This window comes from Schistocerca nitens, chromosome 9, assembly GCF_023898315.1.
Source record: "Schistocerca nitens isolate TAMUIC-IGC-003100 chromosome 9, iqSchNite1.1, whole genome shotgun sequence".
NCBI classification, from domain to species: domain Eukaryota; kingdom Metazoa; phylum Arthropoda; class Insecta; order Orthoptera; family Acrididae; genus Schistocerca; species Schistocerca nitens.
The window spans coordinates 268,258,850-268,271,036 of record NC_064622.1 but is presented as its reverse complement, the minus strand read 5'-3'; the positions used below and the strand labels follow the sequence as shown (position 1 = coordinate 268,271,036).

The following is a 12,187-nucleotide window of genomic DNA, read 5'->3' as shown; positions in this document are numbered from 1 at the left end:
CTGCTGCTCCATTCCCCGGGTGCTGTGAAGTGTATATTCGCACTGCTTGAGTTTTCCTCAGTGATATTGATTCTGTATGTGTCTTTAGCCACCACCGGCTTACTCCTGCGGACAAGTTACTTCCATATCTTTGTGAATAAAAACGTTTGAATTTTTATCATACAACATATACACCTCAGTGTGTGCTGTCATTAAAAAAAAAAACCTTGATTAAAAATCTTGAATCATTTGAGATAAAAAGATTGTTACGACCACATGATCCGTGATGCATAAGGATGTAAATGAGTGCATAGTGTGTAACTGTCCATAAGATATAAAACCCAATAACTCCAGAATGAAATACCATTCTGCTCCCAATATATAATTTTGATATCTAACCTGCAGTTGATACGCTGCAGTGTGTGAGCTAAAAATAACCATACATGAAGTTTATGCAATGCATTTTTATCTCTACAAAGTCTTTAAAATTTCATGCAATGTTCTATTTAATTTTGTGCAATGCAGGAAGTCTGGTGGGTAGCAAACAGAAATCCAGTTCTTTATTGAGTGAAGATCTGTAACATGGGTAAAAATAATTTTTTTTCTCCTATTGGTTTTCAGTAAATCAGATAAAAAGTATTTCATATTGGTCAGACCACTGGTGATAGACAACTACTCACCACAAATGAATAGTGGGCAGTGCATAGTTACGCATAAAGTTCAAAACACTTGCTTATCGCTATGCCCACAACAAGAAACTGTAACCTGTGTCATAGTTGATGATTAGGGAAGAGATGAGACATTTATTTGCATTAAGAAAACAGACAATAATTTATAAATTAGATGGGCTGCAGTCATGTACAAAATTAAATTTCTGTTTTCAGATGCTAGATCGTTTAGCAGACATTATGACATTTGGTGCACTTTTGCCATGTGAAGAGTGCAAAGGGGGCCAACTGGTCTTTCGGTCTGGAGTTGGTTACCAGTGCACTGGTGACCTCACAGAATGGACAAAGTGTCAGTTTGTGACTACGGACCCTAAAAGAGTGCCTTTCAAAGTGCCAGAAGACCTCATGGATACTTTCCTGTAAGTATATACGCAGGGTGGTCCATTGATCATGACCGGGCCAAATATCTCACGAAATAAGCATCAAACGAAAAAACTACAAAGAACGAAAAATGTCTAGCTTGAAGGGGAAAACCGGATGGCACTATGGTTGGCCTACTAGATGGCGCTGCCATAGGTCAAATGGATATCAACTGCGTTCTTTAAAATAGGAACTCCCATTTTTTATTACATATTCGTGTAGTACATAAAGAAATATGAATGTTTTAGTTGGACCACTTTTTCGCTTTGTGATAGCCTACCTCTGGTGGCCGAGCGGGTCTAGGCGCTTCAGTCTGGAACCGCGCAACCACTAGGGTCGCAGGTTCGAATCCTGCCTCGGGCATGGATGTGTGTGATGTCCTTAGGTTAGTTAGGTTTAAGTAGATCTAAGTTCCAGGGGACTGATGACCTGAGATGTTAAGTCCCATAGTGCTCAGAGCCATTTGAACAATTTTTTTCACTTTGTGATAGATAGCGCTGTAATAGTCACAAACATATGGCTCACAATTTTAGATGAACACTTGGTAACAGGTAGGTTTTTTAAATTAAAATACAGAACGTAGGTACGTTTGAAAATTTTATTTCAGTTGTTCCAATGTGATACATGTACCTTTGTGAACTTAGCGTTTCTGAGAACACATGCTGTTACAGCGTGATTACCTGCAAATACCACATTAATGCAATAAATGCTCAAAATGATGTCCGTCAACCTCAATGCATTTGGCAATATGTGTAACGACATTCCTCTCAACAGCGAGTAGTTCGCCTTCTGTAATGTTCACACATGCATTGACAATGCGCTGACGCATGTTGTCGGGCATTGTCGGTGGATCACGATAGCAAATATCCTTCAACTTTCCCCACAGAAAGAAATCCGGGGATGTCAGATCCAGTGAATGTGCAGGCCATGGTATGGTGCTTAGACGACCAATCCACCTGTCATGAAATATGCTATTCAATACCACTTCAACCGCACGCCAGCTATGTGCCGGACATCCATCATGTAGGAAGTACATAGCCCTCTCTGTCATGCAGTGAAACATCTTGTAGTAACATCGGTAGAGCATTACGTAGGAAATCAGCATACATTGCACCATTTAGATTGCCATCGATAAAAAGGGGGCCAATTATCCTTCGTCCCATAATGCCGCACCATACATTAACCCGCCAAGGTCGCTGATGTTCCACTTGTCGCAGCCATCGTGTATTTTCCATTGCCCAATAGTGCATATTATGCCGGTTTACGTTACCACTGTTGGTGAATGATGCTGCGTCATTAAATAGAATGTGTGTAAAAAATCTGTCATCATCCCCTAATTTCTCTTGTACCCACTGGCAAAACTGTACACGACATTCAAAGTCATCGCCATGCAATTCCTGGTGCATAGAAATATGGTACGGGTGCAATCAATGTTGATGTAGCATTCTCAACACAGACGTTTTAGAGATTCCCGATTCTCGCGCAATTTGTCTGCTACTGATGTGCAGATTAGCCATGACAGCAGCTAAAACACCTACCTGGGCATCATCATTTGTTGCAGGTCATGGTTGACGTTTCACATGTGGCTGAATACTTCCTGTTTCCTTAAATAACGTAGCTATCCAGCAAACGGTCCGGACACTTGAATGATGTCGTTCAGCATACCGAGCAGCATACATAGCACAAGACCATTGGGCTTTTGATCACAATATCCATACATCAACACGATATCGACCTTTTCTGCAATTGGTAAACGGTCAATTTTAACACCGGTAATATATCACGAAGCAAATACCGTCCGCACTGGCAGAATGTTACGTGGTACCACGTACTTATACGTTTGTGACTATCGCAGCGCCATCTAGCACAAAGCGAAAAAAGTGGTCCAACTAAAACATTCATATTTCTTTACGTACTACACGAATATGTAATAAATTGGGGTTCCTATTTAGAAAAACACAGTTGATAGCCATTTGACCTATGGCAGCGCCATCTAGCGGGGCAACCATAGTGCCATCTGGTTTCCCCCTTCAAGCTAGACAAGTTTCGTAGTTTTTTCGTTTGACGCCTATTTCGTGAGGTATTTGGCCTGGTGACGATCAATGGACCACCATGTATATATGAATTTTTTTGTTAACTGAAAATAAGGTGAGAAAAAACTGTTATCCACGTATGAGGCTTAAGCAAAGTGCTACCAAGCATAACATACATTTGTTGCTTATGTTTCTGCTAATTGATATAAGCAGAATTTTGTAGGAAATTTCATAATTGTTATACCATGTCGTCACACTACCGATTCATAGTGTGCTTCGTAAGCATAACTCTCAATATCTTTCACTTCTTTCAGAAACAGCTACAAGTTTGTACCAAGGAAAAGAACTATTCGAATCATCGCACCGACTGCTGCCAAAATGACTGAGAGATCTGCGTAAGTTGCCTACAATGCCACTATTGTTTGTTATGAAACTAATAGTTTTGGGAGTTAGTTAAGCCTAACCAAATAATTTAGTTTTAAAAGAATGGCAAGAAGTTAAGGAATACTCTGCTCCTTATTCAGACTGGATTCAAATTCTGAGCTCTTCTGTAAATAGTCCATAAAAACAGATATAGCATAAAACAATTATTACTAAGGCAGGACTGTTTCACTTGCAAGTCAATTTCCTCTGAGGGCAGTCCCAAAAATGGGTAAGTAATATTGCAGATATGAAGAATGTGACCTCCATCCACATACAGGGTGTCCCAGGAGTAAGTCAGGGATACGGGAGGAAAACTCGTTCAAGGCAAAAAACTTCAAAGGTACTATGCCCTGTTCCAAATGGTCTCAAAAATAGAACACATGTAATGTAAATTTGTTTTTGAGCTAGTGGCACACATGTGTCTCACCCACCCAGTCACTTTGAAATTTCATGCTAACCCAACTTGTTGCTTTGAACCGTCTTTGCATGGGATGTCTTTCCGCTGTTAAACTAGCCTGATGAATGCACAATTTTTCCATTATGTGTTGCGAGTGAAGTAGTGCGAGAGACGGGAATGTATCATGTACATGCTAATATGTCACACGTGTTCACCAATACTTTTTAAAGCACATATGGTAATGTTTCCTAACTATCGTTCATGTGTAATCCTAGAAATGTATTGAATACTATTGAAAGTAAATAACAGTGTATGCTGAATGTGTTCTATCTTGTAAATCATTCAGAACTGAGTATACCAGTATTCCATATTAAGTTTTTTGCTGTAAATGATCATTCCTGTCATGTCCGCTGCATATTGACCATTCCTTCCACGAAATTGTGTATAAATTTGTCGGATATGGGTGGGAATACAAAAATAGGAAAAAGCAACAAATGTAATAGTTCTTCTAACTGTACAATTTACCGATTGTGCTTCCTGTAAAATTTTGTTTCCCTAGTGTGCTTGCCATTGTACTTTCTACTGTGTAATATACCATTGACCACTGTTAATGTTTAACATATAGTAAATTCCGAAAACCATCATTGATCGCTCATGAAGACAGTTCCTTACGAGCCTTTTAACATATTTAATCATTAACATCAATCATCGTATATCATGGTGACTTGTCTGGAAAATACTTAATTGTCAAGGAAACTTGAGTTTGCTAGAAATGTGGGTGGAGTGAGGGGGGACGGGATTAGACTGAACTGTTCAATGATACTAAGGAATATAATGAGTCTTGCTAAAAAAGCGCTGGTACAACAGTAGATTGAGCGAGTTTGTTACAGAACACTCTTAGGTCCTGATCCAAAACAGATCAGTTATGGAGTCGCATTAAGGAACATGAAGATGTACATTTAATTGTTGTACTGTTTGCTACTCAATCACAACTTCCTCAGGATTTCTCTCTCTCTCTCTCTCTCTCTCTCTCTCTCTCTCTCTCTCTCTCTCTCTCTTTTCTTTTTGTAGAAAAGAAAGAAAAAAGGGTTCACAGGCCCCAGATCTATTTATCATAGTGATTGTGAGTGCAGAGTGCAACATACTCGCAACCAAAAGAATGACTGTTACAGATTTAAATTTTCTGTGATATTCCTAAATTGCTCCAGACAAATGCTGGTATGATTCCTTTGAAGAGGACATAGCTGTTTCCTTTCCCCATCCTTTCGTAATCCAAGCTTGTGCTCCATCTCTGATGAACTCACTGTCAAACCACGGTATCTGAACCGGGCAGCAGTTTTGGGGGGGAGGGGCAAATTCATATGATTTTGAAATGCGCCCCTGCTGGTTTTTGGACATCTTTGAACCCATTCTAAGTTGATTTTTGAATGCGTGCATAGTGTACATGATGTCTCTGCGAGGGGAATCCTCATCGCATCTAGACATTAACCTTTCCTGCAGAGAAAATGGGACAGGGCTATACGAGCTGAGCAGAATAAAACTGTGAACTTGTGAATGCCAACTGCTGCTTGTTTATGTGGTTGAGTCGGTTTGCAAATGTGCAGCATTGTAATAATTACTAGCAAAATCCATAGATTCAGACTGCCAGAGTGGAAACAAATGACTAAAAGGAATAACAGATAAGAAAGGATATTGTATTACCTTCTGGGTGTATCCAAGAAAGTGAAATTCTGGCAAACTTTTTGGCCAAATTGCTACACTAGACAGGGCCAGTTGTAGTCCCCTGTTAGCAGCCGCCTAAGTTCCATTCTGGGAGTAGCACAGAAAACGCATTGTATGAACACGTAATAACGCCTAACCGGAGAATAATTGCTGGGTAACTAAACTGGTGATTGTGGCAGGGTTAGTAAAGTTAACAGGAGAATGAGTTGCGACAGTGGTAGGAGTAGTTACAGAATTAGTGATGACAAGATTGTTAGAACGAGGAAGGAGAAGAAACGGGGACATCACACGAAGTATGGAAGAATATGATGATCCCAAATTTATACAAAAATTTCATTCTACTATTTTTTTGGTCTCATAGAAAGGCCTATTTTTTCTCCAGCACACAGTGACAAAATAGATGTAATCAGATCGAGAAACCACACCAGTCTTGGGTACTATTTGTATTAACAGCTTTTTCAGTATTAGACGACATTTCGATTTTTCATGTAGCAAAACGTTGGACGAACTTTGAGGTAACATTTCTTTCGCAGAAAGGAAAGCATGCCGTGTAAAGCTGTAGCAAGATTAGAGGGAAAAATCGCTAGGACCTAAGGATTGAAGAAATGTGTACTGTCTTGCCTGTCTCTTGTCTTTACTGGTTTTAGGTATCCTATATTCAGTTTTGTCACACAGATGAGAAAGTTATTAACTAATACGCAATAAAGAATCCAGATTTTCTGTAGAGTTTTTGTGCTCCCTTTTACAAATAATCCCATCCAGTATTACTTGCAAAATATTTTTTCTTTAAGGAAGGGAGGGGGAGGAATATGTCAGACAGGCCAATTGGGAGCAGGAGAGGCATTACAGAACATTCTAATTTCCACTGTCCTGAAATAGTTTGATGGCATCCATCACAAAAAATACATGTTCGAGTTCCACAGAGTGAAATACAGAGATGAGCGGTATAAGACTGTTGTTTGAAGAGGTGTTTTCGCTGCACTTCGGCACTTTTTGAAAAGTCTCTTGACGTTCTGATGCGCAGAGCAGTCAGTGTTATAGTGGGGGCATGGGTAGTCTCCACGTGACCCATGTTTACATTTAGTGATTTTTCTGTTTCTCTTTGTTTACTGCTCTCATGTCAAATGGAAACAAGATGGATTTCTGTGGCTAGGAGTTATCAAGTGAATTAAAACACATTCACATAATTACGGAAGGCTAAAATATCTTACTAGTTCAGATTTTATTTTATTTCCACCTTTCTGACAGTCAAGTATTAATTGCCTTGCAGAACAATAGTTATTTTTGTCGGTTTCCTAAGGAAATTTGGCTTTTATTAAGCTTTCCTGCTGAGACAATAAATTTATTTGAAACTAAGTGTTTAATTCCACACTATTGGCTAGTTTCAACTGTTCACTGCATTTCAAGTGCACTTTTTCATCTTCTAGCACGTATGGCGTTGTTGTTGGAAATGTCTTAAAATTTAAAACCTGGTTCCTAAATCTGTCTTACCATTATATAATGTATCTGATACCTTTTAGTATCTCCAGGGTTCTTCCATGCGTACAACCTTCTTTCATGATTCTTAAACCAAGTGTTAGCTATGATTAAGTTGTGCTCTGTGCAAAATTCTACCAGGCGGCTTCCTCTTTCATTTCTTAGCCCCAATCCATATTCACCTACTACGTTTCCTTCTCTCCCTTTTCCTACTACCGAATTCCAGTCACCCATGACTATTAATTTTTCATCACCCTTCACTATCTGAATAATTTCTTTTATTCAATCATACATTTCTTCAATTTCTTCGTCATCTGCAGCAGTTGGCATATAAACTTGTACTACTGTAGTAGGCGTGGGCTTCGTATCTATCTTGGCCACAATAATGCGCTCACTATGCTGTTTGTAGTAGCTTACCCACATTCCTATTTTCCTATTCATTATTAAACCTACTCCTGCATTACCCCTATTTGATTTTGTGTTTATAACCCTGTAGTCACCTGACCAGAAGTCTTGTTCCTCCTGCCACCGAACTTCACTAATTCCCACTATATCTAACTTTAACCTATCCATTTCCCTTTTTAAATTTTCTAACCTACCTGCCCGATTAAGTGATCTGACATTCCACGCTCCGATCCGTAGAACGCCAGTTTTCTTTCTCCTGATAACGACATCCTCTTGAGTGAAACTTCCTGGCAGATTAAAACTGTGTGCCGGACCGAGACTTGAACTCGGGACCTTTGCCTTTCGCGGGCAAGCGCTCTGACTGAGCTACCCAAGCACGACTCACGCCCCGTCCTCACAGCTTTAATTCCGCCATTTCATTCTAGATCCTCTTGAGTAGTCCCCACCCGGAGATCCGAATGGGGGACTATTTTACCTCCGGAATATTTTACCCAAGAGGACTCCATCATCATTTAATCATACAGTAAAGCTGCATGTCCTCGGGAAAAATTACGGCTGTAGTTTCCCCTTGCTTTCAGCCGTTCGCAGTACCAGCACAGCAAGGCCGTATGGCATTATGCCGTAATAAAGAACCAAACATGAGATTACACAGTACTGGCACTCCAAGAAGATTTACATCCCAAAAACCACACCGAAGAGCTTAATATCAGGTTGGGGCCTACGTCATTGGAATCTGGACATACGAATGTGTGCTTTAAGGTGAACTGTGCATTTTAGTATGGTTCACAAAATTCAAACGCTCTTGGAGTATCCTCTGATGTCTTGTTTCTTTTATGATATGATGTAAGGAAAATCTTTTAATTTTTTACATGTGCGAACATATGGGCTTCCTACGTCACTGTAGAGCGGTGACATCTCTTATCTGGCACTCTCTGGCAATGGCTGACATGAATCTATTTCTTGCAGGTCGCAGGAAAATATTGCGAATTGTGGTTCGAAAAGTGTTATTTTCAAAGTAAATTTCCTTTTACGCAAGATGAACTATGTGCGAGAACGTAGAATGAATTTCTTAAATCAGAGTGTTTGGTCTCATTTAAAAATCGACTCTTTGATGGCGAGCCATTTAGAAGAATTTTGAGCCCAGAAGATCAGAGATTTATGTCGGTATTAAAAATTTTACTGGCATATTTGTGTGATGTATCTTAAAGTTTAACGGGCGCTAAACAGATCAACATTATACGAGGTGTGGCTAGAAAAAAACCGGACTAGTACTGGTGAAACAATAAAACGAATGCAATAAGGCTGAAAGTCGCGTGGCCTGTCACGTGACTCTCGCTCCACCAACTGCTAGAGTTTCATCTGCCTCCTGCACTCAGTCTGCCCGTAGCGTCTGTTTTAAGTAGTTGACGTTTTGTCTGTGCGTCGGAAAATGTTGAGTGTACAGAAAGAACAGCGTGTTAACATCAAATTTTGTTTCAAACTAGGAAAATCTGCAAGTGAAACATTTGTAATGTTACAACAAGTGTACGGCGATGATTGTTTATCGCGAACACAAGTGTTTGAGTGGTTTAAACGATTTAAAGATGGCCGCGAAGACACCAGTGATGACACTCGCACTGACAGACCATTGTCAGCAAAAACTGATGCAAACATTGAAAAAATTGGTAAACTTGTTCGACAAGATCGCCGTTTAACAATCAGAGCAGTGTCTGAGTTAACAGGAGTTTCCAGGATGTCAGAACAAATCATTCTTCGGCGTTCCTTCTGTTCAATTGTGAGACACTTTGGAACCATTTTTGAACACACTTTGTTCATGTTGAAACTTTCATGAAGAATCTGCCTAACACTTTCCTTGTCAACTCCTGTTAACTCAGACACTGCTCTGATTGTTAAACGGCGATCTTGTCGAACAAGTTTACCGAGTTTTTCAATGTTTGCATCAGTTTTTGCTGACAATGGTCTGCCAGTGCGAGTGTCATCAGTGGTGTCTTCGCGGCCATCTTTAAATCGTTTAAACCACTCAAACACTTGTGTTCGCGATAAACAATCATCGCCGTACACTTGTTGTAACATTACAAACGTTTCACTTGCAGATTTTCCTAGTTTGAAACAAAATTTGATGTTAACACGCTGTTCTTTCTGTACACTCAACATTTTCCGACGCACAGACAAAACGTCAACTACTTAAAACAGACGCCACGGGCAGACTGAGTGCAGGAGGCAGATGAAACTCGAGCAGTAGGCGGAGCGAGAGTCACGTGACAGGCCACGCGACTTTCAGCCTTATTGCATTCGTTTTATTGTTTCACCAGTACTAGTCCGGTTTTTTTCTAGCCACACCTCGTATGTGAAAGCTTAGCTTCTCTTGTACTTATTAATCTTTGAGACAAGTATTATATGCGAAAGGTTTGCTTTTCTTATAGCAACACTATGTATATTAACTTTTCCTGTTGGTGGAATTTGAATTCATACTTTTGTAATGTGAAAATATGCAGCGTACATATTGCTGCACATCAAAGATCTTTCCAAAACTTGTTTTCCCCCTGAGTTTTGTTTTCTAAAGTGCCGAGAAATTCTACGCTGCTGTGTGAAACCATATCCGTTCAAAGGATTCATAACTTTTACACTTCCGATGGAAAGTATACTGTCACTTAACACGGAAAAAGTGTATTTTCACCCGGGAGAAAATGTATTTTCAACTGGGAGACCTTGGGCAAAAATCCAGGAAATTCCCCCCCCCTCCCCCCCACCCCCCCTTTGTCTGTGTATACAGCCTGAAATAATTCCATCCAGTACTAATTGGGGATGACAAATCGGCCGACTGTGAGCTGGAAAGATACCACAGGACATTTTAATTTCCTTTGTCCTGAATATCGTTTGATGGCATCCATCACAAAATATACACGTTTGAATTCCACAGAGCGAAATACAGTGACATGCGATACAATCTAGTATTGTCTCATTTGGAAATATCGTAGATGTGAGGCTGAAGTGCAGAGCAGTCTGAGTTTGAGTGGGGAGTGTTAAGCAGTGTTTACATTTAGTGATTTTGCTGTTTCCTGTTCGTTCACAGCTCTCACGTCAAATGAAAACAAAACAGATTTCTTTAGCCAGAAGCTATCAAGTGAATTAAAATACATTCACATAGTTACGGAATGCTAAAATATGTTGTTAGTTTCAGATCTTATTTTATTTCCACCTTTCTGACAATCTAGCATTGATCGCCTTGCAGAACAATGATGTTGTTGTTGTCGGTTTGTTAAAGAAATTTGGCTTTTTTTAATCTTTTCCTCCGAGGCAGTCAATTTATTTGTAATGAAGTGTTTAATTCCACACTATAGGCTAGTTTCAACTGTTCACTGCATTTCAAGTGCATGTTTTTATCTTCTAGCACTTATGGCATTACCCCGTAATAAAGAACCAAACATGAGATAATACAGTACTCGTACTCCAAGAAAATTTAGATCTCTAAAAACAACACTGAAAAGCTTAATATAAGATTAAGGACTACTTCATTGTGAAACTGGACATGCGAATGTTCACTTTAAGCCGAATTATGCATTTTAGTGTGGCTCACGAAATTTCGATGCTCTTGGAATATCCTTTGATGGATTGCTTCTTTTATGACTTATAGATCTTTTAATGTTTTACGCTTGCGAACATACTGGCTTCTTATGTCATCTTAGCTGCGCAAGCTCGGTGATGTCTGTTATCTGGCACACTCGGGCAACTTCTGTAACAGGCATATTCCTAACAGGTTGCGAATGGTGGTTCGAAAAGCGTGACTTCAAAAGTAAATTTCTTTTACACGAGATGAACTATACGTGAGAATGTGTGATGAATTTCTTAATTCACAGAACATTTGACTCTCATTTAAAAATCAGCTCTTTGAGGACGAACTATTTAGAAGAATTTCGAATCCAGATGATCAGACATTTATATCATTACAAAAAATTTTAGTGGCACATTTGTGTGATACATCTTGAAGTGAAGTGTAGCATGCGCAAAAAAGATCAACATTATATGTGAAAGCTTAGCTTCTCTTGCAGCTTATTGATCTATAGGTTGTGGGGAGTGGGCGTGGTAATTAAGACTGTAAATAATCACTCACACTCCTGTCACGTATTATGAATACTTTTATTCCGCGTGTGGCATAGAGCGCGTACTACAGAGAACTGATTTTGCTGCTGTAGGGCAGCGATATTTTTGGGAGGAAGAGCCAGTGGTTCTATGTCCCCACAAATCTTAGAGACACAATATTGTATGTGAAACCTTTTCAAACCTATGTGTATTAATTTAAACCATTAACTTTTCCTATTTGTGTGTTCACACTACTTAAGTAATGTTGCTATTGGCTGACTTCATCACCTGTCCTATACTCTGAATATCCGCTGTCATCAGCTGGCGAGATCATGTGACATGAGCCATGAATGGCTTACAAAAGCACATCGCAATCTAGATTTCTGTGCTTCGGAAAGTAACAGGTGGTGTTTTGTGGAATTCGCATCTATACTTTCATAATGCAAACGTGCAGTGTACTTGTTGCTTTACATCAAAGATTTTTTTCAAAATAGTTTGTCTTCCCCCCCCCCCCCCCGGTGGGTTTCATTTCCTAAAGTGTAGGTAAATTTTATGCCGGTGTATAAAACCATAGCCATTCAAAG

The 12,187-nt window shown here is 39.6% G+C and overlaps 1 protein-coding gene across 1 annotated transcript in view; it reads left to right on the top strand.

The window, feature by feature from the left end:
• LOC126203339 (poly [ADP-ribose] polymerase) overlaps positions 1 to 12,187 on the top strand; it is a 122,081-nt gene that overhangs the window by 35,249 nt on the left and 74,645 nt on the right. Inside the window, exons 6-7 of the mRNA XM_049937625.1 lie at positions 864 to 1,066; positions 3,415 to 3,495. Of these exons, the coding sequence (XP_049793582.1) occupies positions 864 to 1,066; positions 3,415 to 3,495 (284 nt within the window). The remainder of the gene's footprint in view (positions 1 to 863; positions 1,067 to 3,414; positions 3,496 to 12,187) is intronic.